General features: G+C 38.2%; 1 protein-coding gene across 1 annotated transcript; it reads right to left on the reverse strand.

The window, feature by feature from the left end:
- Positions 1-206: 206 nt before the first annotated feature.
- LOC138899748 (uncharacterized) lies at positions 207-683 on the reverse strand. Its single transcript, XM_070186438.1, has one exon. It carries the CDS (start codon positions 681-683, stop codon positions 207-209), a length of 477 nt encoding a protein of 158 aa, XP_070042539.1.
- Positions 684-21,393: the final 20,710 nt, after the last annotated feature.

Below are 21,393 nucleotides of genomic sequence, written 5' to 3' on the forward strand. Positions count from 1 at the left end.
GGCGAAGTAGGTTTTTTCTTGGGTTTACTTTTACCATTACCCTTTTTTTTAGAAGAGTTTCCAACCAACATGACAATTCCTTTCTTCTTCTCAGATGCAAGTTGATTCTCATAATCAATCAGCATGTTAAGCATCTCATGAAGATCACAATCCATTTTATGCATATTGAAATTAATAACAAATTGTGAAAATGATTCAGATAGTGACTACAAGATCAAATCTTGAGAAAACTCTTTACCCTGTTTGCACCCCAACTTCTCAAGTTCTTTAATAAGATCAATCATATGATTGACATAAGGTCCAACTGGATAGTTTCCAGTCAATTTGGATCCAAATAAAGCCTTAGATAGATGGTATCTAGCTGTCCTACTTTGTGTACCGAACATCTTCTTAAGATGTTCGATGATCGCAGTTGGATCCATATCCTGATGTTTTCTCTGGAGTTCAGAACTCATAGAAGCGAGAATGATGCATTTGGTAGTAAGACATTCTTTCAAGTATTTATGATAAATCTTGGTGGCATCGTCATGATCCTCATCTGTGACTTCCTTGGCAGGCTTATCGATCACATCAATAAGCTTTTCATACATGAGAACAATTCTCAAATTTCTGTACCAGTCATCAAAGTTTGGTCCTACCAACTTGTTGATCTCAAGTATTCCACGTAGTGATATAGCATACATATTGAGAAATCTAAAACTAGAAAAGAAAAGACAATAATAACATATTTACACATATCATAAAGACATGGACTTTTATCTAAATGATATTTTCACTAATTATTTTAAACTATTTACCCTCATTATAGTTTAGGAAATCTTTATTTCTATTAGTGGAGTAAAGAAATCCTTCAACAATATGTATGAGCCTCTTGGAAGTCAAGTCGTTTCTCACATATATTTTAAAAGTAGGTACTTTTACCAATTGTATCCCTATACAATTTTCTTAAATAGCTCTATGTCAAATAATCCCCTGCTAGTCAAGCCGATCCTATTAGCATAGTTGAGTTCAATTATCATGATAGCAAAGAACTTATTGAATTTTATACTCTCCGGGTAGTCCAGGCGTCTAGTGTAAAATTAAATAACTCTTCCAATCCATGCATCTAATGCAATAAATAATTTTAATATATTCTCGAACTATAAGTCTCCTGGTTGTCAGGCCGCTCCTTATAAACAAGAAATAAATAAAATAATTTACTTTGATGGATAGCTCTATAATAAAATATCTTATATTTTTATTATTTAAGAACTCAATTTTAGTGTAAGGGAATTGTTATTAAAATAACTTTTAATAATATGATGATCAAATCTTTTATAGTACATGAACTTTGTTCAAGTTGTCTACATGCTTAGTCCTAAATTAATTTACATCACATGTAATAAATAATTCAAAATTATATAACGAACAGAAACGTGACATAAAAACGAAATTCAACATACTTCTAACATGTTTATCTTATATATCACATAAAATATTTCATGCCAGAATATTATTATTAATTAACATCTCATGAACTAATAACAATTAAAATAATAGTAGAATCCAATAACCTATTATAGATTATCGTCGTATCTAATACAAAATTTCAAATTCGAGTTACGAACTATCTCAGTAGTTTAACTTATATGAATACATATTTTATTCACAATAAAATAATATCAATCTATATGCATTCAAACAATTTGACTATTGCACAAGACACATGCATTATAGTTTGAACTCTTCAAATATAATCTCAAAATATTTCGTAAATATATTTTAGACACAATAAATCATGGCTCTGATACCACTGAAGGATTGCATATAGATGTTCGTAACACGCAGCAGAAGACAATAACAATCCTAGGCAGATCTTTTGTGTTTAAAATTTATTTACATGTCAAAGATCGGATCTAAGACGTACTTGATGAAGAGAGTCTCGTTTCAAAAATCTTCGATAGTATGAAGACTCTATGCGTATACACACCGAGACCAACCCTTACTATTAATTCTTTGATTAATGAAATCCGCTGACAAATTGAATCAACAATACTTCGCTGAAATTTTCTCAACTACTTCGAAGCAATAGTAATAAGACAAGAAAACAATTTTCCTCGTCGAAATTATTTCGCTCGACTGTGTGGCACTTCTTGTGAATCAAAAAACCTTGGCCATATATATATATATATATATATATATATATATATATATATATATATATAGAGAGAGAGAAAGAGAGAGAGAGAGAGAGAATCACCAAATCTTTCCCAAGTCAATTAAGGAAAACTAAAGGCGGTGGTTTAGAAGTCTAGTTCTAAACTGAATTTTTCCATAATTTACTATTGAAAAATACAAATCCCATTCACAACGGGACTTAATGGCCGACGAGTCCTTCTGGACTATACGTAAATCCAACTTTGGATTTGGTTTATGACTCTTCCATTAATATTATATACATATTCTTATATACATATAAATATAGATGTATATAAATATTAATTATGAGTATCAAATATATATCACATATATATTTTAATCAAGAGATATAATTTATTCTATTCCAAATAGAAAACTTCAATTTATTCACAATATTAATTATATTCCATGTGCTAGCAAAGTGTATAATAATATTTTATTTGGACTAATAACTTGATTTATTTGACTAATTAAATTCTTTAATTAAATTGTCAAATAATAAGTTAATAAGTCCTTTAGCAAAGATCAGAACACTCGTTAGTGTGCAGCCCCATAGGTTCAATACTAAATCGGTAGTAAATTAATCATATCAATATACTAATCAAGGGTGGTGTCTAGCAACACTCCTTAACGACCGAATTGAATGAAGTATACAATTTACTCTCAAGAATCAGTAGAAAAATAAAGTAATATTTTCTTCTGTCCATATAGCTCTGAGTCACCATAGAATATGGTTCAACTGTCAAATCCTAATAAGCGACCAATTATGTGTTCATGTCAAATATAATCGACCATTGAATGACCTAAGAAACTCTTTTCTTCTTTCATTCAATCGCCCTGACCAAGGTCTTAGTTTGGTCACTTCTAATTCATGACAACATGGAGCTTAAACTCATTACCAAGAGTTGCCAGATTTCATCTTGATCAATCACTAATTCTACAAGCATTTAATCGTACCCAATATTCTTTCAACTATCGCCCTAGGTCCATAGGTCTCTAGTATCAAAGCACAATAAATAGCTTGTCAATTACTATAACGATCTCAGGTTAAAGGAAACACTTACATCACATTTTTCAAGAGAATATCCTATTGACAATTTATGGTAATTCTAACCATTAGGAAATATCCAGTGAGTCGGTTCAATGATCGTATCTCTATATGCATCATCTATCTATGTAATTTAGTTAATGAGGTCAACTAATCTTTATCACATAAAGACGATCACATAAAAATTGATCTAACCGGATTACTAATGTCCAAATTAATAATCCTACGATCAAGAACAAAATTTAAATTAAATTGTAAGAGACTTTACTCTCATTATCATGATCTCCATCACGATGACAAGTCTCAAAATTTAATCAAGGACCTTATTAAATTAATCAAGTAATTAATAATAATTATGATAAAAGAATATCAAATGCCATATATTTTTATATCAAATAACGTTCACAAAAATATGTTCAAATCATCATATATGATATTGGATGTAGGGCATATCTACTCTATCCCTGAAATCGCGCTCAAAGACAGACTCTTACAGGCATGATTTCATTTTGGATTTCTAGGAAGAAAAATATCAATTTTGCAACTCCATTTACAAAGAAAACATATGGTGGTTGTACGAAGTCTAAACAAAGAATCATTGTAACCGGCAACACTAAACTGTCATGTTTAGTACCAGTAGACACCGCCTCAAAAAATATAGCGAACCTATCAGTCATTTTGCTTTTTAGATTTTCGTTTCCTTAAATAAAACTTTTCGTATATGCTTTTACTATTTTATGACCTGCGGGGATGATTGGTTCGGGTTTAGAAGGGTTCGGGTTGAAATCGGAACACTTAGTTCCTTAGTTGGCTTTTAAAAGGTTAAGTTTGACTTTGGTCAATATTTTGAGTAAACGACCTCAGAACCGGGATTTGACGGTTCCAATAGGTACGTATGATTATTTTGGACTTGGACGTATGTTCGGATTGGGTTTTGGATGACCTGGGAGCATTATAACGCTTAAGGTTGAAAGTTGGCTTATTGAAAGTTTAAAAGTTCTTTAAATTTGGTCTCGAGTAAGTTTTGGTGTTATCGAGGTCCGTTTGGGATTCCGAGCTTGAAAATAGTTCCGTATGGTGATTTAAGACTTGCACGGAAAATTTAGTGTCATTCCGAGTAGTTAAGGTATGATTCGGCGCGTTCAGAGCGAGTTGGAAGAACTTGAAGTTCATAAGTTGATCCTATTAGTTTTGGGTTGCGATTCTTAGTTCTAATGTTGTTTTCCGCGTTCCGAGGGTGCGAACAAGTCCGTTGTATGTTTACAAACTTGTTTGTATATTTGGACGAGGCCTCGGGGGCCTCGGGTGCCATCCGGACGATGTTCGGATCGATTTGGCCGCATATGCGAGCTCACACAAGCGAGCCCAGGGCCGCAGAAGCGCAAGGGAGGGGCTGTCTCGTGGTCACAGAAGCGGGGAAAAGGCCGCATCTGCAAAGGCGCAGGTGCGGGATTCCTACCGTAGAAGTGGCCTTGGCTATGGCCTGTAGACCGCAGAAGTGGCCTTGGCTATGGCCTGTAAACCCATAGCCAAGGCCACTTCTGCAGGAATAACTCTAGGTTTTGATAAAAATAGGATTTACCCACGAAAATGGTTACGGGATTGAGAGAAAATTATATATTTGAGTTCGTGAGGTTATGGATAACAACTTTCTTCAAACAATTTCCGGAATCCGGGCACATGGGCCCGGGGGTGAATTTAAAGAATCTTTCAATTTGGGTTGGGGAATTACTCTAATAGCTAAATCATTAACTTTTGAGCGTATATTGATTAATTTATACAATATTTGCCTAGTTTCGGATTGTTCAGCATCGAGTTGAGGCTTTAGGGTGAATTTGAGGCCGGGAAGTGAGCTTTGAGACAAGGTAGGTCTCTTGCCTAACCTTGTAAGAGAGAATTTACCCCATAGGTGATTTAAATTGCTATTTGCTTCTAATTAGGGGGAGGGGGGGGAGAGGGGGGGCTACGTACGCACGAGATGACGAGAGTCCGTGCATAGCTACTAACTATGCTTATGTCCGGATAGCTTAGGATTCGAATCATAAAATACTTGAAATGTTTGCACCTTACTTGTTAACTAAAATGCCTAAATTATATCGAAACTTGTTAGAGGAATTGTAAAAGATCGAATTTCACTTATTGAGTTTTGGCGGGTTACTTGACCCTTAATAAAAATAATTGTGTTTCATTGTACATTAGCCTTGTATTAGCTTTTAAACCAGTTATTTTTAAAGTATCATCTCTTCTTGTGGAGAGAGTCGAACGCCTCGACAACAAATAAATGCATCTATAGTTCGTGCCGCTCGACCCTCGGCAGTGTACACATTATTCTGAATCGGGCCGTACGACCTCGGCATAATCGTGCGTGATAACACTCGAAGTGTAATTTTATTGATATCTTTTCCTGGCTTAAGAGGCTAAGATTATATAAGACAGAAATTTATTTGGGACTTTCCATATGTGAAAGAATTATTTATTTTCTGCTTGTTATTGAGTTATCATTATTATTTACATAACCCATGCTTATTTAGAATTCTGTATTTCTTTGCTGTTAGCCCATAGTAAGTGTCAATGTCAACCCCTCGTCACTACTTCTTCGAGGTTAGACTTGATACTTACTAGGTACATATTATTTATGTACTCACGCTATACTTCTGCACTAACCATGCAGGATCTGAGGCAGGTGCATCTTGCGGTCACACCGGCGCGCATCCCCGATACCCTGAGGCCTAGTGGTGAGATGCTTCCTGAGCCGTTCTGCAGCACCTAGAGCCTTTCTTTTCTATTTATTTTCTGTCTATGTTATTTCAGACAGTAGTTAGAGTTTTGTATATTCTACTAGTGCTCATACACTTGTGACACCAGGTCTTGGCACACACTCTAATAGACTTTATGGCTTTGAAGTATTTATATATCTATGATCGCACTCAATTGTTTTCATGTTATTTATTAAACTTCCTACTTCTTAAATCGCTTAATAAATGGAATTTAATTACTTGGAAATCCATTAAAAGGAGTAATCACGTAGTTATTTTATCATTGGCTTGCCTAGCGGCGACGTTGGGCACCATCATAGTCTATAGGAGAAATTGGGTCGTGACGACATTGTATCAGAGCTAGGTTCACGTAGGTCTCACAAGTTATGAGCAAGCCTAATAGAGTCTTGTGGATCGGCGCGGAGGCGTCTGTACTTATCTTCGAGAGGCTATAGGGTGTTAGGAAACTACTATTTTCTTCATCTCCTATCGTGCAATTGATGCTGTGCTAAGTGTTATTCTCTTATTCTCTCATAGATGGTGAGAACGCTCGCGGCAGATGTACCCGATCATGGAGAAGTTGCTCCCCCTATTGCTAGAGGCCGAGGGAGGGATCCAGCTCGTGGTAGAGGACGAGGGCGTCCTAGAGTGGTTCCAGTCATGCCACTAGTGGATCTAATAGAGGATCCTATTATTGAGGAGCAGGGCGAGGTGCCTACAGCAGAGCAAGCCCCGGTGGATTTCATGTCCACACCTGGATTCCAGGAGGTCATGGGCCGTATGCTGCGGTTCATGGATTTAATGACTCAGGCTGGTTTATTTCCAGGAGACCCAGCCACATCTCAGGCGGGAGGGAGAGCACAAACCCCTACCGCTCAGGCTCCAGGGCATGCAACTACCGTATAGCTCAGCCAGTTGCAACAGCTATACCTGAACCTAGACCAACTGTGGCCGGCGATTCGCAAAAGCTATTGGACAGATGGACCAGGCTTCATCCTCCTGTCTTTGGGGGTGAACGGCATGAGGTCCCCCAGGATTTTAGTGATTGGTGCAGGGACAAAATGCACAACATGAGGATATTGGAGTCCCACGGGGTGGACTTTACCACCTTTCAACTGAAGAGCAAGGCCCATAGATGGTGGCAGTCCTATCTTCTCGGCAGACCAGCAGGTTCTCTTCCCATGACTTGGGACTAGTTCACACGCCTCTTCTTGGACAGATATATTTCACCCTCTTAGAGGGAAGAGTTGTGATTTCAGTTCGATTAGCTTCAATAGGGCCAGATGTCGGTGAACGACTATGAGGCAAGATTCTCTGAGTTGTCTCGCCATGCACTTATGATACTTACTACCGATGCAGAGAGAGTGCGGAGGTTTGTTGTCGGGTTGCACTCTGGTATCCAGGCCAATATGGCTCGGGAGGTAGAGATTGGGACTTCTTACGGGCTAATTGTGGAGATAGCTTGGAGGATCGATGGTGTCCGTCAGCGGAGCTGAGAGCAGGCGATGAGGGATAAGTGGTTTCGATATTCTGGAGAGTTCAGTGGTGCCCCAACTGGGGGCAGGGGTTAGTTCGTGAGGGGTCAGTCTAGCGAGCCCATATATCCAGCACCGTCGCCTCCTCGGGGTGCTCCAGTGCGACCTTATTTCAGCGTCATGCCAGAGAGTTACTACCGCCCACCAGCTATTCAGGGTTCCTCCGGTGGGTATTCAGGACATCAGGGTCAGACTTCAAATCAGCAGTCCACCGTACCGAGAGGTTATTTTGAGTGTGGGGACCTTAGTCATGTGTAGAGGTTCTTCCCCAGGCTTTGGGGCAAGGCAGTGTAGCAGGGTCAGCAGCCTATGATTCCAACACCAGTTGCCCTACCAGCCGTCCGGCCTCCCAGAGGCGGAGGGCAGGTGGGTAGGGGCCATCCTAGAGGTGGAGACCAGCCAGGAGGCGCTCCGGCCAGATTCTATGCCTTCCCAGCTAGACTAGATATAGTGGCCTCCGATGCCGTGATTACAGGTACTATTTCTGTTTGCGGTAGGGATGCTTCGGTACTATTTGATCCAGGGTCTACATATTCATATGTTTCATCTCTGTTTGCTCGTTACTTAGGGTGTTCCTCGTTAGTCCTTGGGTACTCCGGTTTATGTGTTCACACTAGTGGGCGATTCTGTTGTTGTGGATCGGATCTATCGGTCTTGCATTGTTACATTCTGTGGTTACGAGACTAGAGCAGATCTTCTGTTGCTTGATATGACCGACTTTGAGGTCATCCTGGGCATGGATTGGTTATCTCCATATCACTCCATCCTTGATTTCCATGCCAATACTATTACCTTGGCGATGCCAGAGTTGCTTAGATTGGAGTGAAAGGGTTCGTCTGTCAGTACATCCAATCGGGTTATCTCCTTTCTGAAGGCTCGACACATGGCCAAGAAGGGTTGTTTGGCTTATCTAGCTTATGTTTGGGATACTACTGTAGAGACTCCGATGATTGATTCAGTGCCCGTGGTTCGGGAGTTCTTCGATGTGTTTCCTTCTAATCTTCCAGGCATGCCACCCGATCATGATATCGATTTCTGTATTGATTTGGCTCTAGGTACCCACCCTATATCTATTCCACCGTACCGTATGGATCCGAAAGAGTTAAAGGAGTTAAAGGAACAACATGAGGAGTTGCTAGTAAAGGGGTTCGTCAGACCGAGTATGTCACCTTGGGGTGCACCAGTGTTATTTGTGAATAAGAAAGATGGGACTATGCGGATGTGCATTGATTACCGCCGGGTGAACAAAGTTACCATTAAGAACAAGTACCCATTTTCGCATATTGATGATTTGTTTGACCAGTTGCAGGGTGCTAGGGTGCTCTCCAAGATTGACCTGGGATCGGGGTACAATCAGTTGAAGATTCGGGATTCGGATGTTCCGAAGACGGCTTTTCGGACTAGATATGGCCATTATGAGTTTCTAGTGATGTATTTCGGTTTGACTAACGCCCCGGTGGCATTTATGGATTTGATGAACCGGGTGTTCCGGCCATATATTGATTCATTTGTCATTGTCTTCATTGATGATATTTTGATCTACTCACGTAGCATGGAGGATCACGAGCAACATTTGAGAGTGGTGCTTCAGACCTTGCGAGAACAGAAGCTATATGCTAAGTTCTCCAAGTGTGAGTTCTGGTTAGATTTTGTGGCATTCTCGGGACATGTAGTATCAGGCGAGGGTATTAAGGTAGATCCTAAGAAGATCAAGGCAGTTCAGAGTTGGCCTCGTCCTACCACGATGACTGAGATCAGTAGCTTCCTGGGGTTAGAAGGTTATTATCGAATGTTTGTGGAAGGCTTCTCATCTATTGCAGCACCTTTGACTAGATTGACCCAGAAGGATGCTCTGTTTCGATGGTCTGATGATTGTGAGGCGAGCTTCCAGAAGCTCAAGACCGCATTGACTTCAGCACCAGTGTTAGTGTTTCCTTCCAGTTCAGGGATGTATACAGTGTATTGTGATGCTTCATGAGTTGTCTTGGGTTACGTATTGATGTAGAAAGGACGAGTTATTGCATATGCTTCATGTCAGCTGAAGCCCTATGAGAAGAATTACCCTGTGCACGATTTGGAGTTGGCCGCGATTGTTCATGCTCTCAAGATCTGGAGGCATTATCTTTATGGGGTGTCCTGTGAGGTTTACACCGATCATCGCAGCTTGCAGCATTTGTTCAAGCAGAGGGATCTTAATTTTGCAGTGGCTTGAGTTACTAAAAGATTATGATATTACCATCCTTTATCATCCGGGCAAGGCTAATGTAGTTGAGGATGCCTTGAGCAGGAAAGCGGATAGTATGGGTAGTTTTACATTCATTTCAGTGAAGGAGAGGCCACTAGCTTTGGACATTCAGTCCCTGGCTAACAGACTTGTAAGGCTGGATATTTCAGAGCCCAGCAGAGTTTTTGCATGCGTTGTCGCCCAGTCTTCACTATTTGAGCAGATCAAGGCTCGCCGGTTTGATGATCCGCACTTGTCAGTTCTCAGAGAGACGGTACTGCAGGGTGGTTCCAAGGAGGTTACTATCGGTTAGGATGGTGTTCTACGACTCCAGGGTCGCCTATGTGTTCCTAATATCGATGGCTTGAGGGAGAAGATCCTAGAAGAGGTACACAGTTCTCGATATTCTATTCATCCAGGTGCTACAAAGATGTATCGCAACTTGAGGCAGCATTATTGGTGCCGGCAGATGAAGAAAGACATAGTTGAGTATGTAGAGAGGTGCCTTAATTGCCAGCAAATTAAGTACGAGCATTAGAGGCCGGTGGCCTACTTCAGCAGATGACTATACTAGAGTGGAAATATGAGCGCATTACCATGGACTTCGTAGTTGGGTTGTCGCAGACCTTGCAGAAGTTTGATGTTATTTGGGTCATTGTCGACAGTTTTACCAAGTCGGCACACTTCGTTTCGATTGTTACCACGTATTCGTCAGAGAGGTTGGCTCAGATTTACATTGAGGAGATTGTTCGGTTGCATGGTGTGCCATCCTCCATTATATCAAATAGAGGCCCTCAGTTTACTTCGTGTTTCTGGAGGGCAGTACAGAGTGAGTTGGGGACCCGGGTGGAGCCCAACACAACTTTTATCCTCAGACCGACAGGCAGTCGGAACGGACAGTTCACATCTTTGAGGATATTCTCAGAGCATGTGTGATTGATTGCGGAGGGGAGCGGGATTGATTCTTGCCTTTGGCCGAGTTTGCTTACAAAAATAGTTATCAGTCCATCATCGAAATGGCTCCATTTGAGGTTTTATATGGTCGGCGATGTCATTCGCCCATCGGATGGTTTGCGCCCGGCAAGGCTAAGTTATATGGTACTGACTTGGTAAAGGATGCCTCAAAAAAGGTAAAGTTGATCCAGGAGAGACTTCACACAGCATAGTCCTGACAGAAGAGTTACGCAGATCAGAAGGCGCGTGATTTGTCATTTATGGTGGGCGAGAAGGTTCTCCTGAAGGTCTCGCCGATGAAGGGAATCATGAGGTTCGGGAAGAAGGGCAAGTTGAGCCCAAGGTTTATAGGCCCATTTGAGGTGTTAAGACGAGTTGGGAGGTTGCTTATGAGATTGCTTTGCTTCCCAGTCTATCGGGAGTTCATCCGATTTTTCACGTGTCTATGCTCTAAAGGTATCATGTCGACATGTCGCATTTGTTAGACTTTAGCACAGTTCAGTTAGATGAGAGCCTAGGTTATGAGGAGAAGCCAGTTGCCATTGTTGATAGGCAGGTTCGCCAATTGAGGTCCAAGAAGATTTCTGCGTTAAAGGTTCAGTAGAGGGGCGAACCAGTCAAGAAAGCGACTTGGGAGGCCGAGGAGGACATGCGGAGTAGATACCCACACCTATTCAGCACTCCAGGTATGATTCTAGACTCATTCGAGCACGAACGTTTGTTTAAGAGGTGGAGAATGTAACGACTCAACCGGTCGTTTTGATTTCTAGATCACCGTTTCCTTAAATAAGACTCCCCGTATGTGCTGTTACAATTTTATAACCTGCGGGGATGGTTGGTTCGGGTTTGGAAGGGTTCGGGTTGAAATCAGAACGCTTAGTTCCTTAGTTGGCTTTTAAAAGGATAAGTTTGTCTTTGGTCAACATTTTGAGTAAATGACCTCGGAACCGGGATTTGACGGTTTCTATAGGTTCGTATGATAATTTTGGACTTGGGCGTATATTCGGATCGGGTTTTGGATGACCCGGGAGCGTTTGAGCGCTTAAGGTTGAAAGTTGGCTTATTGAAGGTTTAAAAGTTCTTTAAATTTGGCGTGGAGTAGATTTTGGTGTTATCGAGGTCCATTTGAGATTCCGAGACTGGAAATAGTTTCGTATGGTGATTTAAGACTTGTACGCAAAATTCGGTGTCATTCTGAGTAGTTTAAGTATGATTCGGCGCGTTCCGAGCGAGTTGGAAGAACTTAAAGTTCATAAGTTGATCCTATTGGTTTTGGGTTGCAATTCTTAGTTCTAATGTTGTTTTCCGCATTCCGAGGGTGCGAGTGAGTCCGTTTTATGTTTACAAACTTGCTGGTATATTTGGATGAGGTCTCGGGGGCCTCGGGTGCCATCCAGACGATGCTCGGATGGATTTAGGGCCCAAAGGGCTGCTGGTGCACGAGCTCTGGTGTACCCGCATCTACGAGCTTTTGGTCGCAGATGCGAGCTCGCAGAAGCGAACCCAGGGCCGCAGAAGCGCAAGGGAGGGGCTGTATCGTGGTCGCAGAAGAGAGGAAAGGGCCGCATCTACGAAAGTGCAGGTGCGGGATTCCTACCGCAGAAGCGGCCTGGGTTGTGGCCTATAGACCGCAAAAGCGGTGAGACTTCCGCAGAAGCAGACTCGCTTCTGCGAGGAAACGACCGCTGGTGCGCTTGGAGGCTAGCCAGGCCTGATCGCATATGCGACCTAACTTCCGCAGAAACGGTTCCGCAGATGCGGTAGACCGTCCGCAGAAGCGAAATCACTGAAGGCAGTGAGGTCGTTTAAGACGGACTTAGACCATTGTTTTGACTCATTTATTTCATTTTCTTGGGCGATTTTGGAGCTTTTGGAGAGGGGTTTCCACCTAGCTATTTGAGGTAAGTAATATCTACGCAATGTGAGTTAAATACATAGATTATGGGTAGATTTTAACGTAAAAATTATGGGTTTAGATGAATAACCCTAGGTTTTGATAAAAATGGGATTTACCCACGAAAATGGTTATGGGATTAAGTAAAAATTATATATTTAAGTTTGTGAGATTATGGGTAACAACTTTCTTTAAAATATTTTCGGAATCCAGGCATGTGGATCCGGGGGTAAATTTTAAGAATCTTTCAATTTGGGTTGGGGAATTACTCTAATAGCTAAATCATTAAATTTTGAGCGTATATTGATTAATTTATACAACATTTGCCTAGTTTTGGATTGTTCGGCACCGAGTTGAGGCTTTAGGGTAAATTTGAGGCTGGAAAGCAAGCTTTGAGACAAGGTATGTCTCTTTCCTAACCTTATAAGAGGAAATTTACCCCATAGGTGATTTAAATTGCTATTTGCTTCTAATTGGGGGGGAGGGGGGCTACGTACGCACGAGGTGATGAAAGTCCGTGTGTAGCTACTAACTATGCTTATGTCCGGGTAGCTTAGGACCCGAATCATGAAATATTTGTAATGTTTGCACCTTACTTGTTAATTAAAATGCCTAAATTATATTGGAACTTATTATAGAAATTGTAAAAGATCGAATTTCACTTATTGAGTTTTGGCGGGTTACTTGACCCTTAATAAAAAAATATTTTGTTTCATGTACATAGCCTTGTATTAGCTCTGGGGCGGGCCGAACGCCTCGGCAGTAGATAAATGCATCTATGGTTCGTGTCGCTCGACCCTCGGCAGTGTACACATTATTTTGGATCGGGTCGTACGACCTCGGCATAATCATGTGTGATAACACTCGAAGTGTAATTTTATTGATATCTTTTCGTGGCTTGAGAGGCAAAGATTATATAAGACAGAAATTTATTTGGGACTTTCCATGTGTGAAAAAATTATTTACTTTCTTCTTGTTATTGAGTTATCATTATTATTTACATAACCCATGCTTATTTAGAATTCTGTATTTCTTTGCTGTTAGCCCATAGTAAGTGTCGATGTCGACCCCTCGTCACTACTTCTTCGAGGTTAGACTTGATACTTACTGGGTACATATTGTTTATGTACTCACGCTACACTTCAGCACTAACCGTGCAGGATCTGAGGTAGGTGCATCTGGCGGTCACATCGGCGCGCATCCCCGATACCCTGAGGCCTAGTGTTGAGCTGCTTCCTGAGCCGTTCTGCAGCACCTAGAGCCTTTCTTTTCTACTTATTTTCTGTCTATCTTATTTCAGACAGTAGTTAGAGTTTTGTATATTCTACTAGTGCTCATACACTTGTGACATCGGGTCTTGACACACACTCTAATAGACTTTATGGCTTTGGAGTATTTATATATCTATGATCGCACTCAATTATTTTCATGTTATTTATTAAACTTCTTACTTCTTAAATCTCTTAATAAATAAAATTTAATTACTTGAAAATCCATTAAAAGGAGTAATCATGTAGTTATTTCATCATTGGTTTGCTTAGAGGCAACGTTGTACGTCATCACAGCCTATATGAGAAATTGGGTCGCGACAAAAAATTCACACCAGAGTCACAAGAGCATATTCCAACTATTGCCAATGTCTTATACGTGCAGAAAAAAGTATGCGGTGACGATGGAGTAGCGCGTGAACAAAAGAATTATGAAGAGAGAGAGAGAGAGCGCGCTCCCAGATATGATGATATAGTTAATAAAATTCCACGAAACTAATTTATCAATTACAGAGTAAAACTTTACATCATTGATAGTTTGATCAGTGGAAGACATTTCAGAGTGACTCACGTCTTGACTCATGGAGCAACTAACTGAGAATGTGAACCTTGCCAAGCCATTCCTGGTGCCACAACTCATCAGCCTATGAAACCTAAAGAATCACGCAACTCAAAATTAACATTAAATAGAGACCGAACAAAAACATAATCACAAAGCTGATATACCTATACCATGCAAGATCAAGAAAGCTAAAAATCAAGAAATTCAAAAACTCCAAGAATCTATTAGAATTTTTTTTCCTTCAAGAAAAGATTAGAATTTCTTAATTCTTATTTTAGTAGGATTATATTTATAGTTCTAGTCAAACTAAGATTGTTAGTTGGTATCACATTCTTACTAGAATTCTTTTTTCGATTTTAGTTAGGATAGGTTTTCTTAGCCTTATTCTTATTCTAGTTTAATTAGAATTAATTTTCATTAACCTTATCAATTTTACTCATTGTATAAAGTGCTTAATATGCTGGAAAAAAAGATTGCTTAAAAAACGTGATTGATTTTTTATTTCATTCTTCTTTCTTTATTCAACGCTTCTTGCAATCTTGCGGAATTGAAGAATGAGTGGGTAAGATTTTTTCATCTTACATTCTTCTAACGTGGGTTTGAAAAATACTTTCGTTAGTTTTGTGAAAAACTTTAACATGGTACTTTTATTGTTCTCTTTTCTTTGTGCTTGAGAGATGCAAAACCTCAAGTACATCACTACACTTTCTTGGGACACATTTCTAAAACTGATGAGAAAAAAGAGATGTACATCTCTCATTTGTTATACTGCTATGCCACATGGCATCTTTAAGGTTAAAGTTGTCCTAATATTTTTAAAATTGGACAAATGTCCTTCCAAGTGGCATCAGAGAAATGTGTGTGTCAATTGCATGGAAAATTCAAGATAAGTGTTATACATTCGTCATGCTTCAAATTAAAATTCTCTTAAAGCCTATAAATAGGCATTCAACTTTAGGCATCAATAATCATCAAATTTCCTTTGCCTTTTTCATTCTTTCCTTCTCAAAATTTAGTAGTCTATTTTTCTTTTGTTCCCCTCTTTAAATAGCTGGGTTTGTAATTTAATAGTTTGTTGATTCTTGTATCCTCTTAAATAGAGGTAGGCTTGTTTAATCCGGGGGAAACATTTCACACTGCTGAAATAATTTCTTAGGGTAGTGCTCAGCACGACTCAAGTCAATCTGCGTACCTGCTTATAAATAATATTATAGCAGTATTGTTGTTATTTTTTCGTTATTTTTTTCCTACAATCTAAGAAACTATGGCAAGTAATACTACTACGAAAATTTTTGATGGTGCTACCAATTTTGATGTTGTCTCTGCTGCTACTGTTCCAGCTGTCCTGTAAGATATCCATGGTGTTGCAAATACATTATTGCATCTACAACTTTGGCAGACACTAATGTCAAGACACAGGTATGTGAATAGACATGGTTACATATCTAATGCTAATATTAAAACCTTCGAGAAAAATACAGTCACTAGGATTAATATCTGATTTAGACTCACATAATATTAACAAGTGTAAAATATATAATGAAGCTAAAAATACTAGAAAGACTTATTTTTCTGTAAATAGAGAAACTGAATTATTATCCTTGATTCACACTGATTTAGGCGATCTAAAGCAAACTATGACTAGAGGTGGTAAAAGATATTATGTGACTTTTATTGATGATTTTTCTAGATTTACTACGTTGTATTTGCTTAGAAATAAAGATGATGCCTTTAATACTTTTATTTCTTATAAAACTGAGGTTGAAAATCAACTTAGTAGAAAAATTAAGAGAATTAGATCTGATAGAGGTGGAGAATATTTATCTTTAAATAAGTTTTGTAAAAAGAATGGAATTATTTATGAAATAACTCCGCCTTATTCACCTGAGTCAAATGGAGTAGCTGAAAGAAAAAATAACTCTATGTTAGTTAGTTCTAATGCTTCTGATAATTTGTGGGGTGAAGCTCTCCTATCTGCTTGTCACTTACAAAATAAAATACCACATAGAAGAACTGACAAAGCTCCTTATGAATTGTAGAAGGGTTATAAACCTAACTTGAAATTTTTAAAAGTGTGGAGGTACCTTGCTAAAGTTCTGTTTCCTGAACCCAAAAAAAGAAAAATAGGTTCTAAAACAGCTGACTGTATACTTATTGGATATGCTGAACATAGTGTTGCATATAGATTTCTTATTTTAAAAAGTGATGTGCTTGATTGCAATACTATAATTGAGAAAAAGAATGCTGAGTTCTTTGAATATATTTATCCATTGTCTGATAAAATTTTTCATACACCCGTTGAAACAAATAATAAAATTACCTCTAACGAGGAACTGAGAAGGAGCAAAAGGCCTAGGAAGGAATATTTTTCTTATGGAAATAATTTTCAAACTTTTCTTGTTGATAATGAACCATCAAATTATTTTGAAGTTATATTTTCTTGTAATGTTGATTATTGGAAAGAGGCAATAAAAGTTAAAATTGATTCTATCATGAAAAATAATATATGGATTTTAACTGATTTACCTCCTGGTGCAAAATCTATTAGTTGTAAATGGATTTTCAAAAAGAAATTTAATCCTGATGGATCTTTAGATAAATATAAAGCTCGGTTAGTAGCAAAAAGGTTTTCTCAAAAGCAAAATATAGATTATTTTGATACATTTGCACCAGTGACTAGAATATCTTCTATTCGAGTTTTAATTGCCTTAGCTTCAATCCGTAAGCTTTTATCCATCAAATGGATGTCAAAATAACTTTTTTAAATGGTGATTTAGAAGAAGAAATTTAAATGGTGATTTAGAAGAAGAGATTTATGTGGTTCAACCTGAAGGCTGTGTCATTCCTGCACAAGAAAATAAAATTTGTAAATTAATTAAATCTCTTTATGGTTTTAAACAAGCTCCTAAGCAGTGGTATGAGAAATTTGAACAAGTCTTATTGAGAGACAATTTTTCTTCATTTGAGGTAGATAAATGTGTTTATACTAAAATGGTAGACACTGATTATGTGATAATATATCTATATGTTGATGGCATGCTTATATTTGGTACAAGTTTAAATATTGTGTAAAGTACTAAATTATTTATATCTTCTAATTTTGATATGAAAGATATGGGTGAAGTAAATACGATATTGGGAGTTAAAGTTATAAGGAGTGAAGATGGCATAATGTTATCACAAGAAAATTATGTTGAGAGACTTCTTAAGAAGTTTGAATATTTTAATGTCACACCTGTGAGTACTCCTTTTGATGCTAACTCTCAGTTAAAAAAGAATAATGGTGACCCAGTTGCTCAGTCTAAATATGCGCAGATTACTGGGAGTCTGATGCATTTAATAAATTTTACAAGGCCTGATATAGCATATGATGTGTGTAGACTGAGTAGATATACTCATAATCCCAACAGAAAGCATTGGTCTACATTGGATAGACTAATGAAATATTTGAGAGGAACCATGAATTATGGTATCCTATATAGTGAATTTTCTTCTAGTTTAGAAGGGTACAGTAATGCAAACTGGATCTCTGATTCAGATGAAACAAAATCCACTAGTGGTTATGTATTCATCCTTGGTGGTGGTGCAATATCGTGGAAATCAGCTAAACAGACGATCATTGCTAGATCGACTATAGAATCAGAGTTTGTAGCTCTGGAGTTAGCTGGTTCTGAGGCTGAGTGGCTAAGAAACTTCTTAGCTAATATCCCTTTAATAGAGGATGTATTTTCTCATGTGTCTATGCATTGTGATTGTCAAGCGGCAATAGCTATTGCAAAGAATAAATCTTATAATTGTAAAAGTAGACACATGAAATTGAGACATGATGTCATAAAACAGCTGTTACGAGATGGAATAATTTTCATTGACTATGTGAAGTCAGAGATAAATTTGGCCGATCCTCTGACTAAACCTGTGGGAAGAAAATTAATTCTTCAAACCTCAAAAGAGATGGGGTTAAGGCCGACATATTGTCAATAGAGATAGTAACCCAACCTATGTGATTGGAGATCCTATGAAGTAGGTTCATATGGGTAATAACAACTCGATATTGATACTGAAGCACTAAAAGAGAGTGTTTAACTGCTACTAATTGAGAGGATGAGTTATAACTCTTAATGAAATTCATAGTCCTTATGGATGGTATATTTAAAAGCAGTATACACTTGATGAATTCACCTATATGAGAGTAGAGTGGCCGCTCCTATGAGATTTTGGCCTAGTCTCTAGAGCTCTCATGAATAACGAGGCACGCGCATGGCCTAGTGGCGCAAAACCGCGTTGAAGAACAAAATTATGAGGGTCGAAATGTGATTGATAAAATCTCTGACTTACAATAAGAATTATTGGTTCATAGAAATATTATATTTCACCAGTAATTCGATGAGTTAAGTTTTATTGGTCTAAGTTTAGTTCATAGTCCAGAAGACACCAAACCTATTGCATTTAGACCATACAAATTCAACAAATCTTACTCCTCTTTGTATGAATTTTTGAAAATATGTGGGGGAACTGTTGTGATATTTTCAAAATTGGTCAAATGTCCTTCCAAGTGGCAATAGAGAAATGTGTGTGGCAATTGCATGGAAAATTTAAGATTCAAAACTCAATAGTCATTCAACTTTAGGCATCAATCATCAGCAAATTTCCTTTGCCTTTTTCGTTCTTTCCTTCTCAAAATTTAGTAGTCTATTTTTCTTTTGTTTCCCTCTATAAATAGCTGGATTTGTAATTTAATATTTTGCTGATTCATGTATCCTCTTAAATAAAGGTAGACTTGTTTAAACCTGGAGAGACATTTTACACTACTGAAATAGTTTCTTAGGATAGTACCCAGCACGACTCAAGTCAATTCGTGTACCTGCTTACAAATAATATTATAGCAGTATTGTTGTTATTTCCCTGTTGTTATTTCTCTACAAAAGTAACGGCCAAATATTCCTTCAAGTTATGCGGTTATGAAGAACTATAAACTCCCATGAAAGTTAAGTATAGACGCCAGTTACTACATTAGTATCAGCTAGCACCACATCGAGATAATAACAGGATTTCAAAATATCTGCCCTTTTTAATGGCAAATAAAGTTCCTGATTGCAAGAGATCAACATGTTATTCTGCTTTAAACTAAGAGAAAACACATTCCTTATATGTCATGACACCCTTATGGGTTAAATAATATTCAGTCTTTTGACAAATAAATGCACATGGCACCAATACCATAATCATGCATTACAAGAACAACATTAAAAGATTGATTTATTACCAATTGACAGAAGATGAGGACATGGCCCGTATGTTAGTCTTCAAAGTCAAATCCACTGGTGTCATCTTGCATGGGACATGAAACTCTGAGCAGAAACCTTAGGATTTTGAACTACCAGTTCTTTCAGATGATTCCACAATTTTAGCTTAAACAAGGGCAGCTAGACCTCTTAAAGCTTTATCCTAACGGTAAATTGTAAAAGTTAAGTCCTTTTGTTTTGACAGAGTAAAAAGAGCAATTTCGGAGGATATAAAATACTGGCAAGAATATGTACCATATCAACAGTTGAGTAGCCATGTGCTTATCACTAGCCACTGAGAGATCTGTGACACTACAGAAGGTATATTTGCCTTGCAGTTTTCACTTGGGCCAAAAGTTTGAGCTGTGTGATTTTTTCCTTCAACTGTTGACATAAGAGAGTCTTCTGGGCTTTTAATGGCAATAAGAAAAATAATAATTCAAGTAACAGCAGAAAGATACCATAACTTATGATGTTGACTCTCAGTAGGAAATGCTGAAGGAACATAGGACTTTGTAATACTAGCACTATTCTCTGCCAGAAAATTTTGCTGCGAGCAATACAAAACAACAATTTTGAAATTCACAATTGGATAGACAATTACATGAAATACTTGGGAGAAAGAGAAAGTATTTGCTGAATGCAAATAGATTCCAAATGACAAAGACTTTATATGTAAGAGGAATACGCAAAACCTTGACATTGTCTTTTCTCCGAATGAAGCAACTTTAACCTAATGCTGTTTTTTCTAACAGGAAGTAGCTTGTCCACCCGACTATCAAGGGTTCTTTAATAGATCAGAATTCTTAGTCTCCGGGAAGACCCCGCTGTAATTCCAACATGTAACTATCCTCACTAAGTTGCATTACCATCAAAATATACATTAACTGGGGACAAATTTACCTCATAGAATCACTGGCTGAGGCTGGCGATTCATCCACAAGTTCCACAAAATTTTCTCTCTTCAGTTGTTCTACCTGCATATTTACACAGTACACCACTAATAAGATATCCTCTACATCAGCTTGCTCTCATCAATTATTTGGTTAATTTCTTATCCTGTATCACTGCTTCCATTCAGTTTAATGTATCCTATTTTGCAAACCAGATTATTAACACCCTATGTTACAACCCATGTAACACAGCTACAAAGTGCAGACTTTGCAACTGGTTTCACTCCAATTACAAGATACACTCTTTCATTTTAAAAATTGCATATTCCTAAAACTTATACACCCAAAAAAGAATGAGCTTTGTTATAAAAGGTACAACTTTAAATACTACAGTATAAAGTAGGGAAAAAGTAGTTACGCGTAGCTCGGTAGGGGTTTTTGCTTTCAAAGTTGTGGTAGTGACCTTAGAACCACCATCACTGCCGAAATTTAGGACATTTGATGGATCTACTGGAGCAGCAGCTGCAACCTTCGCCATCTCTGAAAGAATGAGAGAATGGTGATGCAGAAATTTTCTCTCTATATTTCATTTACAGTGTAGCCTCTATTTATACATGTAAAGATAATATAAGGAAAAAAGCAGAAATTAAACCTATTCTAGCCATCTTTATAATTATCAATCCCTATGCCTAACTAAGTTTTATTCCTTTATTCTCTACTATGTGCAAATCACATGCAGTAGGAAGCTTATTCCCTATTTATTTACATCAACGGCTCTTGATCAAATCTTCTAAAGGCC

Source organism: Nicotiana tomentosiformis, chromosome 10 (assembly GCF_000390325.3).
Source record: "Nicotiana tomentosiformis chromosome 10, ASM39032v3, whole genome shotgun sequence".
NCBI lineage: Eukaryota > Viridiplantae > Streptophyta > Magnoliopsida > Solanales > Solanaceae > Nicotiana > Nicotiana tomentosiformis.